We start from the raw sequence: 26,287 nt of genomic DNA, 5'->3' as shown, positions 1-26,287 counted from the left end.
TAAAACACAAATACAGTTTGTAATACTTTGGTGGGCAACAGTAGAGATCCTTTGAGAGGGCAATCTATGTGCACCAAGGTCTCATGAAATTATCCTAACACTCACTGTTGCATGAATATAAATGAACCTCCAAGGTAGAACGCACCTCGGGGACAGATAATCAGACTCTAAAATTTCTACAATTCTTTTCTGATCTACCACTTGTCGGGGACTCATTTTTAAGCTCTTGGAAAAAGGAAAACTTTCATGTGCTTAGTTTTACGATAATCTAAAATTTAATTTTTCCCTCATAGAGTTAACACAAGAATGGCGGCTATTTTGAATTTTAAATATCGCAAAATGTTGGGTACCTTGTTTCGCTAGTTCCGAACTTTGAACGGTGACCCCCGAATTTTTATCGTTGATTTGGTAAGAGAATGGTTGAAAGTTTCAATTGGGAAAGTGTGAGCAAAAGTTTAAGCCTTTCACTTTCGAGGCGCATTAATCTTTTTATGGTTTAGCCCAACTACACTTTTTTAACCCTTTCACCCCCAGTTCCCTGTATACAGGTCCAACTTTACCATAGAAAACAATGGATTTGGGACAAACCATGGTGGTAAAAGGGTTAAATGATACTGATAGGCGTAGACCTGTGTACTTGGTAAATGGGAGTGTGTGGTTGGGGGGGGGGGGGGGAGGGAGGAGAGATAACAGACTTACCGTTTCTGGATTTGTCTGATGCCTAGCATACAGTTCATCAATTGGAATCTTGTGATCATCCTGCAAGGTTGAAACAGACAAATTTGTGCAAAAGTTCACAAAAAAAGGCGCACACTAACTTGAAAAAATTAAATGTCAGATTCAAACTTCGACATCAGTGGCTCATCATCAGACAGTTAAAACAAAACAAAAATCAATGCTGCCTTTAATTTTAAACCCGAAAAAAAGACAAAATTATGCATGAAGATGTCAAGTGTCTACATAAAAATTTCATGCATAATTTTGTCTTTTTTCTGTAATTCCTCGGAACTACGTTCTCTTCATCCCAGAATTGCATACGTTCTTTGATTTCGAACCTAGGTTAAGAAAATTGATCAGATAGGCTCAGAAACTGTCTCTGTGTTCACTTTGCTTTTAAGGCAATACCATTCTCTATGTTGTTTGATGCCGATTAACTTTGTTACTGTCCTACTTTCCGGGCTAGAAGGCACCAAAAATTACTTTCCCAGCAGGAAAAACTGCTAGTCCGTGAGCTCGGGCTAGTGGATTTGCTCAACCCCTGAACATTTTGATGAGATGTGCTTCACATTTCTTGTTTATTATATCAACCTCACACCTCTCTAACCCTGTACGAACACAACTACCACTTGCTCTTTTATGAAAATGATGACCAAAGTGAATACTTACGATTTCTATTTCTTTTTTAAGTTCATCTAGATCTTTTTTACCCTTCTGCTTTTTGCTTTCCTTCTTTTTCTTCTTGCTAGGTTCATCTGGGGTAACAGCTACACGATAGCTATCCGCACGACCAGACTGCAATGGAACGGTAACAGAAAGGGATAACGTTAGCATCTCTGTGTATTGAGGATGGTCACCCCCTGAACTCATCCCATCTAGACAGTTTCAAGCCCATCAGTTGAAGATTGGGGAAGATTCAGGGTTAGGGTCAATTTCCAGGGGGTGTCTGCCCTAGAGGACATTGGCAAACCTCTATCCCTTTCACTCTACATTGTATATGCCACGATTACGCCTGGACATGAATTACATCCAAAAGTCACAGCTAGGTTTAGGGAGATGTTGCATAGGATGGCAAAATGTCTAGGGATAGCCTAGCTTATTAGCTTGAATTCAATGCAACATATCCTTTTACTTTCAGGATTTCTGAACTCATTATGTCAAAAGAGGAAATTCTTGAATTTCTTTGGGTCAGCCCTTGCTAAAATTATCTTGAGTAAAACTCCAAAAGTAAGTGAAATGTTTCGTAGATGGCTCACTGTTGCAGTGAACGGTATTCTAAAACCCATGGATCTTACAGATTCAAAGGTGTACAAATTTATAAAACCAAAAACATTCTCACACTAACATGAAAATTTTCAGTATGTCAAGTTCACCTATACAGTCTTGGTAATAATTTCCTAACACTAGCAGTAACTGTGAAAGTTTTCATACACATACATGATACCGTGAACGCTCTTTGATATCTTACAACTGTTCATGAAGCGACAAGACAAAGGACCCCAACAAAGTGATAGGCAATCTCCATTACAGAGCCTATGCTACACTCAAATTATTAAAAAAGTCTTGTACTTAAAGGATCATAGACGGTGATTGAATGACCGACTGATAGACAGACAAAGACCAGTGCATGCAAGCACACACACAGACACAAAGACACACACAACACTCATACATGTATGACCTTACTAGATCTTCAAGTTCACGTGATGCCATCGGTAATAGCTATTTGACTGTCTTTCAGTCAGAGGGGGGTAGTACAGCAGCCTACAGAGCGATGGCGTGACGAAGGACCACTGAATTCAAAAACTGTATGATTGCTCTGCTTTGAACATGAAGAGGAAACAGCCTTGGGATGGGACGCACATGATTCTTAGACACATATTTGCATGTGGAACTGTTGCCTAATATGGGAAACTGAATATCCTGGGATCAAACACCCATTTTCAGATTTGACTAACAGGATCAACAATCAGGAAGTGATGAAAAAAACGCAACATCAAATGTCACAGCGTGATGTATGTCTCAGTCACTGTTTGCCAAATATAGCAACATCAATCACTTTTTGAAGTCATCCTTAATCACATTACATTTTCATAAGCTTGTTCATTTCTATACGTGCAAGTTTACCATACTGCTTTCTACTAGTGAATGTATCTACAGCATTACGTATGCAGCTTCAGTCTTATGAGCAAAATGTATTACTGCTAGCCACAAGCTACACGTACAATGTAGGGAGGATTCTTGGAAAATATGAGAACCTTCAAATATTTATGTAAAAATCTTGTAACGAACATTCAAGTCTGATTCCCCTAGCTATGTTTATAATCATCATGAGTCTTAAGAGGAAACGGCACTTCACTGGAAAATATATTGCAATCTGTCCTTATTGCCACTGAGAGAGATCTTGATGTAGAATTTCTGTAAAGACTTCTGATCCTACATCTCTTCATGATTAATTATTGCAATAGAAGGAAGTGACATACAATATTCACCAACAGACCATGCATCTGAATGAAATCAAAGTCAGCATTGTTCATACAGGAAATGAGACTGTTAATATAAAGACATGCATTGAACATATATTTGATTACCGTAAATTTTGAACAATAAATATGGCCTTTGACAGTATTACTTCAAAGAGGATGTACTTGCATGAAATAAATATCCTGTCATGTCCTTAATGTTTTATGCAAATTTGCAATTATCATATTGTAAAATTAAAGAGAGAACTATGAAGCTTGAGGGTAAAGAAGGTTTGAAACGAAAACAACTCTCTGTTACCCTCAATGTGTGTGTGTGGGGGGGGGGGGGCTCTTCACTGTGATACAGGCCCTGGTGAGAATAAGTGTGCCATAGAAGTCAAAATTAATGCACCACTGACCACGGAGATCTCTCTCTCTCTCTCTCTCTCTCTCTCTCTCTCTCTCTCTCTTCTCTCTCTCGCTCTCTCTCTCTCTCTCTCTCTCTCTCTCTCTCTCTCTCTCTCTCTCTTTCTCTCTCTCTCAGGTCACACAGCTGAGAACTGTGGAATCATGGACAACACACCAACATTGAACTCTTTAAAAGTCAGACTATGATTGCCCTCCTACAGTGAACTGTGTGAATGCTATCCTGTCATCGATACAATTACCATGGTAGCTCCAACATCACTCTCAATTGGTGTGCTACCAGAGTTTCCATTGCGTTTGATTTCCATGGCAACAGTTTTGGCTACCATCTTAGGGAGCGTGCCTGTCTATTCGCAGACATTTAAGTTGATCAGCATGGGATCTCAGTGCTATGCATTGACAGCCATTCCCAGGCCACTGATTGGCATACTGTATTTATTTCAGGAAGTTGCATTGGGCAATGGCACCCTCTCCAGGTGAGATGCCCCATGTTGGAGTTGAAAAAAAAGACCTAGATATTCAGGGTGCGTCCATACTGTCACATTCAATTAGAGTGCAGCAGATGGACTGTGTCCAGTTTATTGCATTGAACACTGCAAACTGTACCTTCGAATGGCAAATATTGAAGTAGGTAACAAGCTTGTACAGTATGTGTCACAGGGTTAATTCACGGCAAAATTCAAGAGGAAGTACATGGGTAAATTCTATAATGAAGAAGTTAAAGGCGTTTACGAGGTAATGACTTTTGAAGTATGGTATTATAAAAGAGAATATTTAACAAAAATCCGCTGGTTGAAAGTTTGACCTTTCACCCCGACAGCCTTTCCATAATTTGACTGAATGACTAGTAGTAGTAGAGCATGTTATTGTACCGTACACACTGCACACTCATATCTAAGCAGCTGGCTTCTAATGGGTTTTACACATGTCATGTGGATGAAATATAAGTGATATAAATGTACCAGCTTGACTCGCCATCTGTAACTGTGAAAAGTTACTCACATATTGACAGAAAGAATTATGTATGAATGTGATTTATTGGCTGGATGTGTATCAAGTGATCCAATTTCTGCCAATTACAGGAACTTTTACAAAATTTTATTTTGATTTTGCACTGATGTTCACAGAGCTATCCAAAATCACTCACAACCATTGATAAGTAACTTTTAACGTCCTGGCAATATTTGCTGTAACAGTTGTTTGAAACACTGTACTGATAATCCTCCTAACCCAGTACAAACACTGTGCACCGCTACAAGAGTTATCAGAGTTCCTGACTATTAAACACATAACTTTTGTACAGACTGACTGAACCACTATCAAGTATGTATTCCATACATTATAATATTCTGCTTATCAGATTTGTTGATAAGATTATCTGATATCACCTGCCAAGTTGTGTAACTGTGCTTGGCTTGAACACACCTCCAGATGGAGATACATCGTGCTGTGATCCTAAGCCAGGGCCGCCATACATCTCTATTTTTAGACTAGAGTCATTCTATTTTCAGAAATTTTTTCAAGTCATATTTTTGAATGCTTTTTGCAGTTCTGGATTTGCTTTTGTAAGTTTATGTGCCATATGGTGCGGCCATACCAAATTCAAACACCACATGGACACCATAAACTAACTGCTATCAATATTGTAGTGTGTTTATGAGAGTATATTTTCAATAGTGTTTCAATCACCTAGCAATTCTCTCTCAGATGAAATTGTAGTATGTGGTACAAGAACTCTTCAACATTAGGCAAATTTTCAAGGCAGTTGATACGATTTTTCTCCATTTCAGTGTCACATTTCCAAAGGACTGATTCAGCAGGTACATTAAAACATAAGTATAAGAAATCCATCCAGTATATACTTAACCACACCTATTTACAAATGCACACTTCCTGCAGATCACTGCAAACATTATGCTTCATATGACACTGTGACTCAGACAGGGGTAGGGTATGAGTATCTTTGAAAAGTGATCATGGCCTACTTACTATTGTGATTTCAACACTGACCTGGGGAGTCTAGTTGTCTTTCTTTGAGCGAACGAGTGACGGATAAATCATGTACAACTTTTCCCTGAATGCCACAAGGCCCTCTAGAGTCCTTACAATGCAGCTAGTAATATACTGAATGCATCAATCAGTGCTTAATACACAAGCACAGCTCTGCTCAATGAAGATCTATCGACAGGTGTGTCTATGCAGTGTCCCCTGTGACAAACTCCAAGGAGATAGCATTCCCCATTGAACTTGATTCACTGGGATAAAGAAACTTGTGATTAAAATGAAATTCCTGCTGACACCTGCTGTTTCATAAGGAAAGCATTACTATTACCGTTATTTTTTTTATGTAACAAAATTCACACCTATAATCGCTATCATCACTGTGGATGTGCACAGTTTGACTTCTATCTTTGGTCAAAGTACTACAAACAAATTTGTGATATTCCACGTTCCACTGCAAAAACTTTTTCCTCAGAAACCTTGTTCAGGAGAGACATGCTATGCCGGGCTAACTGGTACTCAGACAAGTCTATCTCTGAAGATTTCAAGATTTATTTTATTTCAGGTCATCCTATAGGCATTATGCAACTTATTTAGACACTGCAGCACACCACTTTATGCTACAATGATCCCTAGGGCAAGACGTACAATAAATAGCACTACAACATCGATTTGTATCCATCATATCACAGAAACAAATTTGCAACTTTTTGAGGAGCAACCACAACGTATTACATTTTCACCACAAATTATCATATTTGCAATTACATGTATTTCATAAAACTCGATGATATACAGACATGATATGACCAGGTGATGCTTTTTATACAAGACTGGATATATAATACCATCATGTACCTGAACCGATGAACCAAATGTGGATGTATGTGCACGTCAGTGATCATCCATTCTACACCTACTTTGGAATTCTCAGAAGGCCATCAGATAATCACATTTCCTTGGCTGTGATGCAAACTTCACTTGTCATCACGTCTACAGGAAGGGGGCACTCTCTGAGGTCTGTTACAGTCTGTCACAATGTCAACTCATGTTCTATACTTTAGGGGGCTCATGCCTGTGATGGCTTAAATTTCTCCCCATTCAAAAATTTGATATTGCAAAAAATTCGCTGACTAAATGGCCCTCAAGAAATCCCTAAAACAAGATAAATTGCTGGAATACTTTGTTGAGAGTTTACACCGCTGACATTTCAGAATGAAATAGGAACGATGATTGTATATTGCAGATATGAACAGTTTCCTGGGTGTAAACATTATATTTTTTTTGTGCATGACATTGACAACTGAAATACAGCATTACCAACTCCCCTCTACATGCAAACATTATACAATCATGTATTATGCATTCAAGTATAAGGGATCATCTCTTGTATCACCAGCAAGCCATAAAGATCATTGACCTCTTTGTCCTTGCAGCCTCTGAGGTCATTCTCAGTCACTGGTAACTATGGTGAAGTACGGGAAGTCATGAAATCAACTTTTGGGGGAAATTTGGTCATTTTCATTTCAACTGTGTACTGTAGTTTCCAAAAATATTAAATGATGTGTTGGATTGCAAATAGAACACAAATATTTGAATACTGAATTTTTACTCTTGATGCACAAATATTGCCCTACTTACCATTAATTTGTGTATTTGACATTGTAATATTTTCAGTGATTTCATGGATGAAAAAGAGATATTGTATGCCACAGAATTCCACTTGGTGAAATAGAATTAACTGAATTAAAAATCTTAGTCATTGGTTAAATCAAATTGCATTCATTATGTTTCAGCTCATTAGCCAAAAACAATACTTTTTTGAACCCCAACCAAGTCGGACATTTTAACCATTATTATCATTACCAAATCTGACAGAAAATCAGTGAGCTATACAGCACATCAGAGAATTGTAAAATAAAAAGTGAATGGATCCATTAGTCGGGCTAAATGACACATTATCAATGAGGTCATCAGTAAATTACCACTGATGACACAGCCATTAGGCATTTTGTTCTTCAGTCCCATCTAATGGTTTGGAAAATTGAGCTGGACAACGCACACATAATTGCCGTGCTGAGATGAAACCAAATGACAGACAGGACAATCCTCTGATCGTTACTGTCAAAGCACACGATGCAGATGGCTTTGGCAAAATTCTAGTAAAACTGACGACTCCAAACTCAGTAATTCTATCTCAAAAGTCTTTATAATTGTGTCTGTTCATCAGACGCTGCTGTATATGTACCAGCATAAACGTATGTACATTCTAAAATGAAATGAAATCTACAAATACGTGTATGCCCTTTACATTGATGGTCCAGAACAACTATATATTCATTGTCATCACCAAGTTGGAATTGATTTAATCTTTTGCACAAGTCAATAAACCATAGCTATAAACCATGTATCTGGCTTATGCAGGTATAAAATATGACTGGCTTCTCATTGGGCTTTGAACTTTTTTCTGGGAAGTGAAAAACAGCTAATCTACTTGTTTTATTATAAAATCATAGAGACGCCAATGTGCATGTTCATTGGTAACGCTTTGAGGAAGTTTACCAGATTAAAAGTTGAAGCAAGCTGACTGAATACAGAAGTTTGCGTATTGTTTACAGAAGTTTGCAGAGTATAAAACTTATTCATCACTTCGTAAATTATACTAAATAAACTCTTAGTTTTATTAGTATTTATGGGCAAGCTGAAGCAAATAATTCTGGGGAAGTGTCGTATAAATTGCACCATCCAATGGATGAATACTCTCCACTGATAAATAAATCATTATTTCTGGATTTGCTTACTCAGACGATACTCAATAGTAGCATTACACTTTGCCAAGGTAAATACTAAACACCGGAATGTTGCACTTTGAGGTGACAATGAATATTTGAGTTTTGACTGATTTCAAGAAAGAAATTTCGCTTCTGTGTTTTCACTTGTATACATGTATGTAGGAACTGAAAAGAGATGTATAGACGGGATAAATGATAATTTATTATTTGCAAAACTGTTGGGCGCTAAGGTTAGATAGGACCCCTCATCATTTCTTTCACACAATGATTTGAAAATTATCGTTGAAATGGCAGTCATTTTTAAATCATTGCAATAGATGTTACAAAGTGTTCTACCTAAGAAAACACTGATAATGATTTCAAATGTGCAATGATACAAGATCTACAAGAGGAAAGGCTTTGTGGAAATATTGCCTCTAACATGTTACCTGTGCATGTGCTGATTAAAAAAACCTGTCATGAGTATCAGTTCCTAAATCAATGCTTGAGAAGATGAGTGTCCAGATTCAGTGTGCAGGCTATCCCCTTCACATGGCTAGCCCTATCCTGTCCACAGTCTCTTGTACCCTAATATTGGTACAGCCTCTCTCACATAGGCAGGGGGGTGGGGGGTGTGTGTGGGGGGTGTTGCGAGCTTGGAATGTCACACGCATGAACAGTCCACAATTGCCACCACCCCCTTGGTGTTTAGCTTCGGCACTCACGGTTATGCCTGCGGCCCACCCCTGTATGTGCGAGAGACTACAGCAAGGAAAGACAGTCTAGGCAGAGCCCCTGTCAACCTTGATGTCAACATCAGTAATGCAAAACTGTTGATGTGTACCAGGACATGCCTTCCCTCTTGAGTAGTATTTCCATACCTAGCTGTTTGATATCGCTCAACTCGCTTGATGCTTGCCTTCAAACACTGAAAGCAATTTACTAAGACCCATTTACCAGATGTCGTTTTGTTTACAAACAGCTTTTCAATAATGCAAATGAATCTTTAATGGCTGATGAAGGGATATGACACTGAGAACTCCAATGCAATTATTATCTCTGATATAGTTCAATTTCTGTTTCTCATTGAATTTTCTCTTCACTACAACCCCACACACATCCTTGTTTAGCAAAAAAATGTACCTTTCTCCACAGTGGTATGGTCCACTCTGTTATTGTCATCCACTAGCATGGTCAAAACTATTTTATGAAACAGGGATCATAGAATACTGTTAGCAAGAGCCTGACCATGGCCTAACAAAATTTTTTCATGAAAATCTCTTGATTTTCCTCCACTGCTTCAGGTGCACAGTACAGGTCACATTCACTGGAAGACAATGTCAACTTGCAAACAAACCTGACACTGAAATGATGGAAGAGGCAATTACAATCGGTACAATGTTGGCAATTGCTTTGAAGTGAGTACCTGGGAATGTGGGATAGAAAATTGAAACTTAAATGTTTACATGCAAGATGAGACTTCTCCATGTTAACCCTTTGACTGCTGTTATAATACCGGTAATGTTCCCAAAAAATTTAGTGCAACATATTAACAATTTTAATGAAATTTTTCCGTAATTTCTTGATAATTTTGAACCAAATGGACATCACATTTCATTGACTACTGTTTTTCATCAAAATTTTGGCAAAAGTCTGAAAAAATTTGACTTGGGTACATTTTATAAAGGCAACAAAAATTGACTATGTCGCTCAAAGGGCTAAATGTGTACAGACTTATAGCTCCTCTCAAAGTGTGACGTTAAATTCCATTTCTGGATTAATTTCTTGTTTTTCAATACACATTTTACGTCTAGAAATTCTGCATTTTGTAATTTCACTCTGAACTTCAATTATCAATATATTATAAAGTTCAAGGTAGCTTCCTTATCATCTTTCATTGTTTTCAAAGAGAATGTGTGGGGGCGGCTGTCATTTGAACTGTGCATTCTATCATCAACAGATAAATGTCATTTTGGAAGACACATTATCAGCTGATAGTAGTGTAGCAGCACCAGTGTGATTGCAGTCAGATGTTGAGATGTGTTCCACACTATCAGCCAAACACAATGATAACACAGCACAAAGCAATGGGACGAAAACAAGCCATCCATTGTAGGCTTGTTACTAATTTATAGAAGCACCTAATATTGCCTGCTTGCTGCTGACAGAAATCTGCACAAATTTTGTGTTCTTGTGCTGCTGTTTATTGCTACATCTTGTGGCCGTGTTGCTGTTTATTGCTACATCTTGTGGCCGCGTTGCTTGACGCCTAATTTTAATACGTTAAATATTCACACTGGGGGTTAAAAATATACCACTTTTTGCTATTCCTGGGGGAATTTATCAAAATGTCAAAAACGTTGGACAAATATTTACTTTTTGTTCATTAATAAAAGAGCTTTGACGTCATTAGAAACTCAGCCGTATCTCTGTATATCTCATTTTAATCTGGTTGCACTATTAAACACATGATGGTGTTTACATGCACACCATTGCTCATGATTATAGTCAGTTTGTTGGTACATGTATAACATTTGACAACTTGTCATTGACATGGAGCCAATGATCTATTTTCTATTGTTTTGGTCTGTGAATTACTATTTCTTGCCCTACTTCTAATGGTATCGTGTTGATATTCCCAGTGTTGGCTGTTCAGCCTCTATGTGTACACTGTGGTGTGCAATTCATGTGTTATCGTTGGCGACTGAATTTCTTGTCCAGACAAGACTTTTATTGGTCAGCGATAAATAACAATAAATATTGAACACAGAGCACTGCATTTGCAAGGCTATCATCACTTCATATTTCAACTTACACTGAAGACGACGAATAAGAAAATATTGCAATACTGCATGTAGGCTGGTGAATACATTATGAAAAGGCAGAGATATTGTCCCCTTTGAAGAGAAGCCCCACGGCACCATGCGTCTTGTCACGATGATAAAGAACAGAATGCATCAACTATTTAACATCTAATACGGCGGTCTAAGCTCATCCCAAAGCTGCAAATGCACTCTGAATCAAATGTCAGACTCCTCAGCTATACTCCATAAATTCCACAAGGATCATGATGAGCATGTCTGTGCGGATATGCTTTTTAAAAATTAATATTTCCTTCACGGCCGTATTTCATCCCGTTTGTATCATGTGTTCATGGGGTGTGTGAGCAGCACTGACAAATGAGGAACAGAACTCACTCTTAACCCTGCTGACCCCCTACGTTCCCAGTGGAGCATTCCAACCAGTGATTGAGGACAGCAGGGTGATTAAAAGATGTGGAGATAATAGGGGTGTGGTGTGAAGGGTGATCACCATGACCTGGAGTGATGATTTCATATTTATGATATTCAAAGTAAGGTGAAAATCTAACTGTGTGAGCGCTCATACATTCAATGACTTGTCTGCCACTTTTGTTTTTAGTACATGTAAATTTGTCATGAGGATAATATTACTTCTCAATTTTTGACCAAATTGCGACAAGATTGCAATTTCCCAATGTAAATTATCTCAAAAAATATATTAACCATTATTTTGTGGTGCATTGAAGCATGTAAAAACAGCAGATATGTGACAAATCAATTACTGCATGGAGTGTTTAGGTTTTGGGTGACCTGGATTGCTTGGCTACTGATCCTCCCCAGGTGGGAAATTTACACAGTCTGCCCTTGGTACAGGAAAATACCAATCTAGGCTGTAAATAAAAAATATACATGAACTTGGCACACGGCCTTTTTGCCAGGCAAGAATATACAGTATCCTTGCATTTATACATAGGACTGCCTCAAAGGTAATCAGTAAATCGCATGAAAACGGCACAGATGACTTGCCAAGGTCACGGCAACAAGGTCACATTACGACATATCACGGAATGCCATTACACTTTCCCTGATGGATCCGTTACTCGTGTGTGAACCGCCTGAACGTGAGGCCAATGACAATATCCTGCATCAGCAAAACGCACGTTCAGCATCCGTCTTTCATTATCGGTGAACTTGGAATGAACCTATTTTACATGACAAATTTGAAATAAATAATCTGCTTTGATCAGCACATCATGCACTCAAATTGACATCACTGTTATTACAATGGAAACATTGTATATTATATTCATTTTATTATGTGAACATGTTACTGCACTTTGTAATACTGAAGGAGGAAATTTCGTTTTGCATTTCTACATGGCACAGTGATTGCGCCAAATGGATGAAATTTTGAAAAGCAAAACAGCACTTTCAGAGAATTTACATGTTCAATTGCCAAGTACAAAATGGATAGCTAGTTAAAATTTTGTAAACCGGGAATGAGAATACAAGTATGTTACAAAATTGAAATGATGTTAAAACTCCCATGCATATGCTAATATCGTGGCGAAATAAAGGTTAAAACCAGGTTTACCCGTACCTGGCCTTTCCTTCATCACAAAGCAACAATGCATTCCAGGGATTTCATTGCAAAGTGTTCCAATGGAAAATGTATCTATTCATATGTGTCCTTGTCAGTGACAAATAAAAAAATATCTGATTACAAGCAATTCTATGGTTGCCATCGAAACATCATGAAAAGACTGTAAAAAATCTCTTCCTTGCGTTGATCCATCAGTATTCCCTCTTTTGTCTTGTACTGGAAAAGCAGGAAAGACAAATGAGCTGCATGTACCTCATGGCAACAACCAGGTGTTTGAAATTATCATCACGTATTTACAATCTCACTGTCATACCTAATTCATTTGAAGGTTGATATTTTTACCTTTCCATTTACAAGACTTTTGTGAGTTCCTGTTGTTTTATAAACTGTGGCTGCGCAAATACGGTATACAGTACTGGAAGACTGAGTTGAATGAGTTAAAATGTTCAAAGAATTGGAAAGAAATTGCAAGTATCAAATGCCAAACTTCAATTTTGAATAAAATCACGGTAAAATGGTAAAATGGTCTATCATGTCAGAAATTTTTCAAAAACGGAATATGATTATTGATCTAATAATGAAATAAAAATTTCAGCTGCACAGATTTATGAGAGAAAGCAATGACATTATTCAACACTGGCCAATTTTCCACATATTCAAACAAGTGATATCAAATCAATACAGTAGTGGCTGATTAAAATGCTAATTTGTACACTGTTTATTGATTGGACTGTGGACTGACATTAAAGCTGTGCCTTTCAAACCCATGTTCAGATTTCAATGCAAGTTGAAAGGCAGCCTTGTTCAAGGTCATTCATCACTAACTGGAGCAGAAGGGTATGCACAGCTTGTCGGGATATAGAACAAATATGTCATCAAACTGCCCACTTTGGGTTCTGTACTAGGGGACTCCGGTTTTGGGAAGCACTGAGGAAAACTATGGTGAGGATTTTAAATCATAAAATAATAGACCAAAGTCGTCTGTTAATTTTGAATAATATTTAATTCTTGAAGTAAGTTTACTGTATATTGAGAGTGCCATGTGCTAGTCATAGTCTTAAAAAACCTAAAATGGAGAGATTTCTCTTGAATCATTGAAAACAACGAAATAACTTTACAGCAGTAGCTGAAACTATTAAAACTGAGCAGATCTTACTACATAAAACGGCAGCATGAATGACATACAACTGCACAAATGTGCATGATTGCAATCTTGCGTGTTCCTTGAAAAATCATAACAATCCACACACAACAAAACCATCCCCAGCATGTTTTGAATACTTTTCATTTCATCTTTTAACATCCTCAGACTTTTCAAATTGCACAGAGAGTGATGCAGAGTACAGTGGGGTTCATCCAGTGCAATTAACAGAGTGATTAGCAAAGGAGGTTTCAATGTTGGATGATGTCAGATCTGCCCTCTATATCTATGCTGTTATGCCATTACTCTAAATGTCTGCCATCCACAGTGACCAGGCTGACCTCATCGGCTCAGCATGCTAAATGGACCAGCTAAGTGCAGCGGCTCCATCACGGTTGACATTGCTGTCCGCGTAAAAGATTAAAAGCTTCAATTAGACAGAACTTGGATGGCCAGGCAAATACCGCCATTTGTTTCACATATACGGCACAGTACAGCACAGTGCATGTCAATGTGTTGAACAATAAAAAATCAGATTACTATCAATATACATATTTTGGATATAATTACGGTAGCAAATATGAACATTTTTTGTATGTGAGAGACTTTCCTTACAATTTCATTGAGACAGCTCATTGTCAATATTTAATTGAATTTCATTATAGAGAACTGACAGCAATCATTTTGAACATGTGGCAACACACAGTTGTATATGTATGAAAGATTACATACAAGATCATAACTGACCTGTAGAAAAATTCATAGACGTATGGTGCTGTGAAAGGTATACAGCTCGCCATTTATCAGGATCACAAACAACATAGGTGACCAGATTAATTGCAATTTTCACACTGTATCTAACACAGTAATAAAATTGATAACTGCACACCATGCCCACTATAATTCTGCTAGTTTCCCCAGAGAATCAACTTACAGAAAAATTGTTTTTTTGTCTCATTGATTGTCGTACAGTTTGCATTCAACATGCGGACTTAGGATTCAATGGGACAATACACAGGCACAGCTCATGCAATTACTAAATAATCAATACCAAATCCTACTTTAGACCAGTAAACGCAGATGGAAATCACTAAATTGGATCGTCTGTTTAAGAAATTTATTTCCATGCCATCTTGTGCCTTTTCTAGATAAAATACACTCATTACATTACAGCTCTGCAGACTTCAAATTGTTCCGTTCTAAATATAGAACACATCATTGACAATTTTGCCATGACGTTGGCCTGCAGCTATTCTGAGAAAATCCCCTGGAGAAATCAGGCTGTGATATTTGTCATACACACATACACTAGTCTACCGCATTCTGTGGATTTGAATACAAGTATGGCAACAATTTCATGTTGCCATGGCGTTTCTTTGAATGCTCGCCTGTCATTGGTTGATGCGAGCCGTTGCTTTGTGGTAGAGTTCACCGGCAATGCTTGCCGGATTGCAATGCTCACCCACTTTGAATGTAATGCAAATAGAATATCACACATCAATGTTTTCTCCAGAAAGTTTCATATTTCAATGTGGGCAAAGATTTGACAGCTGAAACACCAATAGATTTTTAATGAATTCAACGTGCCAGTGACCCCACTGCTGAGTGTCTACCTCTAATACACTTAGCAGGCACACGGATGTCATCTTGTGACGTCCAGACACCAGCGGCTGTGACGTCACAAATCTCTAAACAAACCGCATATCTGTGACGTCACAGAGTCAGCACTTCAAAGAATGCCACACAGACATGATAATCCAAACAAGAAATCAATGAGTATAGATTCCACAATAAAGCCTTCCAATACCACCCACTCTCATGTCATTAGAACCTCAAAACTATTTTTTCTCTCTACTTAATGATGATCTCAGTTTCTCCCTTCAGTTATTTTTTTCTGTACAACTACAAGGTTTTTGAAAGGAAATTAGGAAAGTTCTCTCTGAACTGCACTTTTCATTTCTTTTCTGATTCACATGCAAATTACACCTTCACTTTGTATGTTCTAATATTTAGTTACATAATATTACAAGTCGGCAGCACACAATATGTTCCTACATGTACATGTGCAAGGTTGACCTGAATTCATGATGGGCAGGCATTGGTACTGGGTACAAGACTGTAGACAGTGTACTGCATAGAGAGATGCTACATTGGGAATTTTTTGTTCTCAAATATTATACTTTTCTGATGTAGGCCTTGAGTGGGCTTGTTTTACCCACACAACACCCCTCTCACCAGTAAACAGACCAACACTATTCATATCAAATGGCTTTGACAATACAAATGATGAAGAGGGCAGTTTCTTATTTCATTGCAAATTACAAATTAATTTACCCTGGTACTCAATTTGAGAGTAATTTATGCGAGAGAAATTCACTCTTTCATTTTAAGGGTTACTGAACACAGTCTTATATAAATATTTAGCGGAAAAATTAACATGGAATACATTATCACCGTACATGCACTTCAGAGAAACATTAGCTCAGTAATTGCAGTGTGCCAGTCTGATGGATCTACAAGTTTCACTTCCAAAACGAACTACATCACAGTCATTTTAGAAGTGGCGTGGTCAGGTCATATGATATTATTTCTGAACGGGGCCTGACAATTTAGATAGAGCTTGGAAGGAAATGATTCAGCCAACCCAAAATATCTACTGGTACCAGTCACTATACTGGTACAATTGTTCCTGCATTGGTGTATAGACATAACAGGCATTGATATGTCCAAATCATGTCAGGTACTACATAAGCAGTCCTGGTGATCAGCCGGCATTGTTTTAGAAATCTATCGATACTGCAATGAGCATGGCATCACCTTGAAATGTGTAGAAATGAGTAACTAACTAGCCTATACAAAATGAAAATTGGCCCCACTTGACCAATCCCATAAACTCCTTATTAATAATGATATATCCAGTCATGAATATGAAGGGCAAACCTCATGAATCCGGAGAGGCCAAATCTCACAAAAGAGTTTGGTTTCTAGCTCAAATTGTGGAGGGACCGTGGCTCAATTTAAAGGAATACACCGTGATATGTTCAGCTGTAAACACAGAAATGGATACAAAATTGATATACACATGCAGTGTACATACATTCAGTGAAATTAACTTCTACATTTAGTCTAGCAATGGAGATACCAAGTAGCAGATATCAAGTACAACTGGCAACTGCCCTCAACATGGTCATTTTTTTTTCAGATTGAAGCAAATCTAGTCCACAATGAATCCATACAAGTTGTGATCAGTATTTTACAGGTAAATTTATAATACATTGCCTGTGATTGGTCCATTCTCCATATACTGCTCAGATTTTTTTTGAAATTTGTAAATTTCTATGTATAGCTTGTTCGTAAATCCTACTGTACATGCAATGACATAACATCTTTCAAATACGCTTCAGGTCAGACTGATTGTGGTCTCATGAATCACAAGTGTACATTTATTCTCAGTGACACACAGACTCTGTACATAGCTGACAATGTCAGGGGTTTGCATAGGGCTTCATTCACAACTGCTTTTGAATAACAATACCAATTAACGCAAACCACACTTGGGTCACACCACACAATGGAGTGTGTTCTTTGCATTCTTCACATTTACAATCAACCATTGTTGCCTGTCTAATTTCCATGTGCAAGCATGGTTGACATACCATTACCACACCTACCTGAGCCGAGCCCGTGAACGGAACCTCATTTTACCTGGCTAGAGCTGCTAATTTCAATTTACAGTTACTGCAGTCTCTCAAGACTAGCCTTCATTGGTCAATTTCTATATCTCTCTTTGTTACACCATTCCAAATTTGTAAAATACACAAAAATGTCTCTGGGGAACAAATCAAATTTGGTGGCACACTACAGACCTACAAGCATGTCGTCCCACTTCTTTCATACCCATGCAATGACCTCAACATTTCTCCAGAATTAATATAACTTTCACAAAGACAACAACTATGCATTTCAATGAGTAGACTGATTTCAATTCCAATTTACATACAGTTTATGCCCCAGTAATGACATCAGCACAGTCTAGAAATCTCAATATCCTTCCCTGCAACTTCAAGAAAGCCTGTGATTATGAATTGAAAGGGCAAAACATCAGATGCGCATCTTGTGCAGAGTCGCAAGCCAGAGGAACTGATTGAACAGATGAGCGACATATAATAAAGGCCCTAGCTGTGATATCGCAGCGGTACTTGTGGCGTGTATCGAACGCGGTCGGGTCATTGAGGTCATCACCACAGTCCCGCTGCGAGCCAACGCATAGGCTTCGTTGGCAGTTTAATATGAGACCGACCGGTATCGTAGATTTAGCTCGCAAATAATAAAATAGATAAAGCATGCAAAAAATTAAAAGTATACCTACTGTATCACTGACTATCTGAGACTCATCTTCTACTCCTGCTAACGAGCCCGACCGTGACAACATGTATTTTCGACCATTTTTCGGTGAGTCGTCGATGGTTCCTGCTTGAATTTGAACTTTTGACCTCCAACGTATTCAATGCGTTGTACGCGCGATCGAGCAAACATCGTAGAACCGTCGACGGCTCACGGGAAAATGGTCGAAAATACGTGTTATCTTCAAGAAAGTTAGCAGGCGCACAGAATGAGTCTCAGATAGTCAATGATAAAGATGATACAAGTTTATTTATTCAAAGGCTAATATAGTTCATTATTTTGCAAGCTAAATCTACGACACCGGTCGGTGTCGTCGTAAACTGCCAACGAAGCCTATGCGTTGGCTCGCAGCGGGACTGTGGCGATGACCTCAATGACCCGATCGCGTTCGATACACGCCACAAGTACCGCTGCGATATCACAGCTATAAAGGCCCCAGCTCACATTTTAATTGTACCACAAGTGTTGGCAACATTTTTTCTTTCGAAGGATAAAACAGCATTGGGTGAGACTGAATAATCAAATCCTGGGCAAACGGTGAGCCATAGAACAATTGAAAATTGTCTTAGGGAGTATGTTTGTATATATTCACCATTACAGGCACCCTCAGACAAGCATTAATTTTTCCCATTAAAAGGACGAGGCCCACTGTTCTACACATACACTTGCAGATTGCTTTCATGACAACACAAAATATAGCTGGCCTGATAACAGGAAAGGCCTGGAAGAGAAATCAATGGTGATGCACAGACCACTCTTTTTTATGGCTGTTATAGATAATAATTCTTGTTTGCATTTTGCAATGGTCCATATTTCACTGTGTTAGCTGGGCAACTGTGGCCAAAGGTTAACAGGTCATGATACATAATATGCGTCACACACCTTATGTGACAAGTGCATACGCTTGGTGTGGGTGATAAATTTTAGCTACTTCAGTCCGACCACGAGTTGTAATAAAATGCCTTGCCATGTACAATGTTTAACAAGGAGCAAAAACAATGTGCAGTAATGAAAAATCTCAGTTGACTTTTAGTTTTATGTACAATATTGCCACTGCGATTGACCATAAAAACCACAATAGCTGGCATTGTGTAGAAATTCAGCTGAGATTCAACATAAGGGAGACATTCCCTGAGTGACGCCATTTTTCACCTATCGTCAGTTCATCAATCATGACCCTACTGATACACTGCAGTGAAGGAGCATCAAGGAGTATCAATCTTTTTTTAAAAAGACGAATTTATTTTCATCCCCAGGCAAGCTGAAGTGGGTTGTTTGGCAGGTCATAATACCTAATGATTGATTTTAAATAGTGAAGACTGGCTGTATCTTGTGATTTTATTGCCTTAAAGTGACCAGTTCATGGCTCATGTCACGTTTTGTAAAAACCACCTGCCTATGTCACACCATAGCGTAGTGTCTGCTACTAGCCTGCAGTTTTCATCACGTATGGCCTCATATATCACAGGCATTGCAGCAGTGCTTTATCTATTTTTACATGTTCTGAAACATCCTCAGTTTGGGTAACTGCACAATTTCTTCAGATTGTGATAGGAAAATTGTACAGGGAGCTGCATGGCAAATGAACTTTCAACAATTGCTACAAGTGCAGAAATCACGACTGGTGTACCTATACCCTACTTCTCTTTTTTTTTACTCAATTTGGGTCACTGTACATTACCAACTGAAGTTGTATAACTGCTGGCAGTTTTGAAAATTTCCGGAAGTTAACTCTTCTCTCAGTGAAACAGAGTAAAGCGTAACATTTAGAAGTGACTTGACAAAATGAAACGAAGGAAGCCATTTACAAGACCAAAATCAAACCAACAACTGCCGATCTCAACTTATCATACAAAGCAACTTGCAGAATGGCAAGCAATATCTGTTCAATCTATATCTGGAAAATCAGTACATTTCTGATATGGACAATGCTTATCAGCAGCTTGTATCACACAGATGGTCTGCATAACGATGGTAGATTTCACCAAGACATGGCTATCTCATGTATGAATCAACATCAGCTGCACCATCATCTCTGAATGAGTAAGATGAACACACAGACAATCACATTAACACAACGCATCACTGAAAGTCAGAATACAGGATTGCGCAAACTTTTCGCCCACACAGTTGTTGGAAACTTCCACTGCAAGTCCTGCATAGCATAGCTGATGACTAATTCTGCATACTGATGTAGTTACTAGAACATGTACTTTGCTGGGCAGTGTGATAAAATCCCTGCATTCATTACACACTGTCTGCTTGCATAACCACTAACCCCGCAAAACCACTCAAAGGATCACTCACGGCTTGGCCTAAATATATTTTTCAGCTAGTTCAACCAGCCATGCATGTATTTGATACATGCCTAGTGTAATCACATATGGCATTTCTAAATACACTCCGAGCTGTACTAAACAGGGCATAGAGTTCACAAATCCATCGACAGGTGGTTTTTTAGATTCAGTGATTTTCTGTGCAGCAATGCTTCTGTGACACGGAACGCTCAGTTTGCACTGGTGTGTGAAAACTAGGCAGCCTTGCATTGTCTGCGTGCTTCACTTTTAACTATAGAAGTACATGAATTTGGATCAAAAGTTGTGAAGTCTATTTTTGAAAGCAGCATTAGCAAGCAGAGGAATATAAGACATTAATTTGCATGATTCTTGATCAGTGTATATTCTACATTTATAGTGAGTCATTGTCATATGATTTGCATACTCAATTTCATTGAGTCATTTTATAAAACAATAAATATAAAAACTATACTATATGCATCAACATTATAGACTTTCAATTATCTAACAAAAGATGAATATAAAATCAACTTTGCTTTAATTATCTATGGTTCTTTCAGAGTTCAAGAGAAACTAATTATTGACATTTTTTCCACTCTTTCTCTGTAAATTTAATATGTTGTGGCATATTCATCTGTTGACAGTGTCTATGGAAGACATGTAAGTATCGAAAATCATGTAAGGGGCCGGGAGCCTACATGTACATTATGCAGAAATAAAGTGCTTAATCAACGCAATAAATATTAATTCATAAAGAAATTGCTCATTAAAATATCATTTAACCTCAGAAAACAATGTGCATAAACCTAACTTTTCATGGTATTACACCTGATATACGTACAACACAAAATGAGAATATTGCTATATAAAGTTTTAGATGTATATGTCTGTGCAGCCTATGAAAGGCTGATGGACAGGCAAGTATATTGTAACATGGTTTGGGAATATAAAATAAGTTGTGAGGAACACCTGTAATTATATTTCACCCAATCTGATTAAAATCCAGCTGTAGTGATGTGCTCAGTATTTTCGCCCTTACCGTTATGGTCGTTTACGAGATTTCCTATGACACTCACTGGTTCAGATGTAGTGAGGCGACGCTACGCGGAAGTACCGGTATACGACCACAACGGTAAGGGCGAAAATACCGAGCACATCACTACAGCTAGATTTTAATCAGATTGTATTTCACCCATTTTTCACACAATTCCTTTAGTAATTATATGTCCCAAGATTCACATTTCACGCTGGTTACAAAATAGCATATTTCAGACTGTCCATCGTTACATTCATACGTCTGCTGAGCATGTCAACATGCTATGAATGGGAGACAGAGATATTACAGAGCAATCTTCAATATCCAAGCACAGCTTTCCAATGCAAACACACACCATTCAAAGTGATCATGATGCCATCTGTACCATGGAAACATCAACACTCTTGAAAATACTGCATTTATCACATATAAAAGCTGCATGAAGCAGCTTTACTGACCTGTAATGAGAGAATTTAATATTGGAGAGCATGTAATTGGAATGCTATATTATTAAAGTATGGCTGTATTATACTGTGTCTGGTCTATTTAGAGTGGAAGACAAGTATTCATCCCAATTCTCATCTGTTCTACTTTCAGTACAATGGTTTATTCCAAGCTGCCTTTACCTTTCAAGCAATGGTACGTTCTCAATCTCAGTTGTCCTACTTTCTGTACATTGGTCTCACATTGGTATCAGTGTCATCCTATACACCAATATATTGGATGGGAGGGGGGTGGGGAGGATGGGGAGGGGATGTGTTGCAAGGTCCCTCACTAATCTAAAAACCACACATTCATGTTGTATGTGGGACACAACACAGCTAGTTTGCAGATATGAGACACCACATGCTAATTCCACTATTTCAAAACAGATCAGAGTGTTTAAATTTCTGCTCAGAATATACATGTACATGTATTTTACCACCTGTCAATCTGGCTTATCAGAAATTGTGCAGATACAAGACATTAATGAGAGGTTATTTTGTGTTGGTACCATGACTCCAAAGCCAATTACAGCTGTAAATGCCACAGATAGATTCCCACACAGTACCCCAGTGTTACCATTGTATATTGTACACAGAACAGCAAAACGACAACTGTCGCCTGTGATCAGAACCTCACCTTCAGATTCCATAGTAATCACATGACAGTTTCATGTACATTTTGTGCTTTCCTTTTTTTTCATTCACTCTTTCATCTTCACCTGATCACCTACATTGTATGCTACAACAGCCTTTGTAAGCCAATCACCATTCTCTTTGCAGTTGATAGACATGTCCTGTTCACTGACTTCAATAGATTCATATCACAGATATCAATCGATATAAAACATAGTGGTAACGTCGTCCAACCAGTCATGTCTGCCTGTTCCTGTATGCACATACCTTTCACTGCCTCTAATTTTACAAATTTAATATAAACTCATGACTTTCTGGAGAATGCTGAGTGACAATGGAAAATGTGCTCTGCCGTGGGTCAAAGATACAGACAATTGGTATTGGATAAGCTAACAATTAATGAATTAGACTGAGTCAATTGTAAATGGCAGTTTCAATCTTTTTCAGTTCAGTTCATAAATGTACATGTGTATACCCAGTATGAACCAGCTAAACAGTACTTTTACATGACACTCATCCAAACAGACACTGCGAATTCCATTTCTGTCTCTTCATCTGGTTTGATGTAGAGTATAACTGTTCTGGTATTAAAGCCCATACAGACAGCCATGCAAATGAGAATCCATATATCTTTCTGCATCATTTGCTTCACAGTGGGACCTTGTGAGCAGTGCTAGTGGGGTCAAAGGTCAGCCTCCGCTGGGACTCATTCAATTCATTGTATCAAGTTATATTAACAGCCATGACCAATAATACACCATATTAACCTTCATGTTAGACTAATCATCATAACACATCAGTTTGTCATGTGACATTCCATTGCAAAAATACATGTGTCCTTTTCTGAAACACATTAAATATGGAAATTTAATATCATAACTGTTATTAATATTTTACATCTGCTGTAACATATAAATGGAATTGACTGCTGAATCAATGAAACATTTTTAATATGATCCTAAGATGTATTTTCATTTTCAACTTTAAAATTCATTTATATATACATGAATGTAATGGAATAATCAGGTACATGTATTGTGATTATTTCGCAAATCAATATTTATTTCTGTGATAAGGTATGGTCCCTTATTGTAGGCTACAGTCATAAATTTATCTATCTTTCATGGTTTGCAAATCATTCTGATAGGAAACCTGAAATTGCCCTTGGCAGTGACTACGTCAATGAATTCACACACCTTGATTTGGTTCACCATATAGAGAACATACACAGTGTACAAATAGTATTTGTTTGGCAAAGGGCAAGCTATTTTTAGCCGTCCTAATCACATGTCCTGTAACTTTATCACAGCTTATCTCCATCAAAGCTGTTTTATTCTGACTGCAAATGTAAGCCATAACCAATTTTTCATATTTCAGAAGATTAATCCGGTGCCACTGAAAACCTGATAAGCATGTAGTGTCAATACGCATACTACATGCACACTCTCCCCTGCAATTGTGTGGGCGTGTTTTAACTTTTCTCAGATTTTTTTTCCAACATTGAGTACAGTGTACACATTAATACTTGAATGATTTTGTTGAGAGGAATGGATCGTTGATGCTATTAGTCAAAGCCACAGTGACTATGCATCAATGGAATTCCACTGGCTGTGTTGTACACATCTCATGTCTTCACTGGCATACCTGCATGTAACACACCTTTTTCAGAGCAACTTATTCATATGTTGATCACCATACAAGAGAATATATTTTCATATCAGAATAATATGCAAATTAAGTATTTTAATGTAAATTGACTGTCCCTTTTTTTTTGGGGGGGGGGGCAAGCTGTGGAGAACACCTACAGCAGTATCAGTTTTACTGGGCCATACAAATATAGATCAGAGATAAAAATGAAAGTGGTACAAATAGCATACTTGACAGAATTCATAGTCTCTTTTGCAAACTTCACTCCACAGATTTTGTTCTGACTGCAGATATTTCTAGGAGCTCAATCGCCACCTGCAAAAGGCTAAATTTGCTTTGAGTGTCAAATCACATTAGGAAACACACTAGGGTGGGAAATGAGTGAAAAGTACATGTAATGCTAAGCTGCAGTTATCGACATCTTTCACACCTGAGCCCTCAGGGGGGTCAGCTGGTAATCGTACCAGTCATCTATAGAGGTAGTAAATCTTCAATGATGGACACCTTGCCTTCATTCAATCATACAGTAATGTCTGGATAGATTTGGGCCAAGTACAGCAATGTGACAGAGTGGCAAAATGCCATGTTCTTATGTACTGTTAACAGTATGAACAATCTCTAAAATTGAAAGTTGGAAACATTCCTGGTCAATTTATGTGAAAATTCGCCAAATAAATAGGTGTAAGTTAGTATCATGTGATTAAATAATGCAAATCTGTCTTTCTATTGTGCCACAGAACCGTTCAAATACAAAACTGTTGTCCCATGATAGATCAATTGACAACATATAATATACCTTGTATAACTTTATCAACTGACAAAGAAACTGGTAACTGCATGAGGGCTTGCTAGTCACGTGATCATAGTCCACAGAATCGGAATTATGCAAGGAAAGCTATTACATCCATTTGTACTGTACACACGGTGTACCACCCTTTGGAATAATTGTGTTGGGCTTGAATAATTTACATGTACTGAAAAAAAATTCTGTAAACTGAATTTTACTAAAACATTCATGGGAAAAAAATTCCCCTTTCTATCTCATCAAAACACTGTGGAATCTCAAGTTGCTGGTCATACTCTGTGTTTGAGTCCGCAGCATAGTGACGCTTATCCTGCCAAGTTCAAATTTCACCATCAGGTCAAGTTGGTTTAAAGGTCTGGTGAAGCACAACATGTCAAATACAAGAATGTTACATTTTGTCAAAAGACAGAGATTCTATGAACTGATTCATATAGACTACGTAGCTGCTATAACCGACAGCAGTGTTCTCCCTAGGATCAAGGGCAAGCATGTCGGAAATTTGCATAAAATTTACATAATCAATTTGCATACATTAACATATATTTGAATACATACACACACATAAAACAGTCACTGCAAATTCATGAAATTGTAGTCATTTAACATGCGTTTTATTTACTTACACACACTGCTGCATGAACATACATATCAGGGGAATAAACAATTAAGTTTACAGGTAGCACCATGAACTGCAATAAATTCATACATGAAAACTGAACGGTCACATCTTGGTTTCTTCAGCAATCCAATTCAGTTGTAAAAATTCAACTCGTACGCTCATTGCATGGAGAAACGTTTGCGATGAAACATTGCGTCACTTGTTTACGAATTATACAGAGCAACGAAGCCACACAATCAGGGCTGTGTACCCCAGTGAGTTTTTGAGCACATGATTACGGTCACGGTCCCAATGAATAGAGGGACTGTTACGGTTTACCATAACAGAAAATTCAGACGTATTTACACGAATGATAGTCACCAAAATTTATGAAACCCCTGTCGTTTTAGTAACTTGCCTCCTTAGCAAACCTGAAACGAGACCTGCACTTGAAAACAGC

General features: G+C 37.9%; 1 protein-coding gene across 2 annotated transcripts in view; it reads right to left on the bottom strand.

Moving 5' to 3' along the window:
• LOC139127059 (sodium/potassium-transporting ATPase subunit alpha-3-like) overlaps positions 1-26,287 on the bottom strand; it is a 59,161-nt gene that overhangs the window by 23,911 nt on the left and 8,963 nt on the right. For both annotated transcript variants that reach the window (XM_070692981.1, XM_070692982.1), the window contains exons 2-3: positions 1,387-1,512; positions 700-759 (exon numbers count right to left, since the gene is read on the bottom strand). In XM_070692981.1, coding sequence (XP_070549082.1) covers positions 700-759; positions 1,387-1,512 — 186 coding nt within the window. The remainder of the gene's footprint in view (positions 1-699; positions 760-1,386; positions 1,513-26,287) is intronic.

This window comes from Ptychodera flava, unplaced genomic scaffold (genome assembly GCF_041260155.1).
Source record: "Ptychodera flava strain L36383 unplaced genomic scaffold, AS_Pfla_20210202 Scaffold_28__1_contigs__length_4768798_pilon, whole genome shotgun sequence".
Taxonomy (NCBI): domain Eukaryota; kingdom Metazoa; phylum Hemichordata; class Enteropneusta; family Ptychoderidae; genus Ptychodera; species Ptychodera flava.
This window is presented reverse-complemented; position numbering and strand designations above follow the sequence as displayed.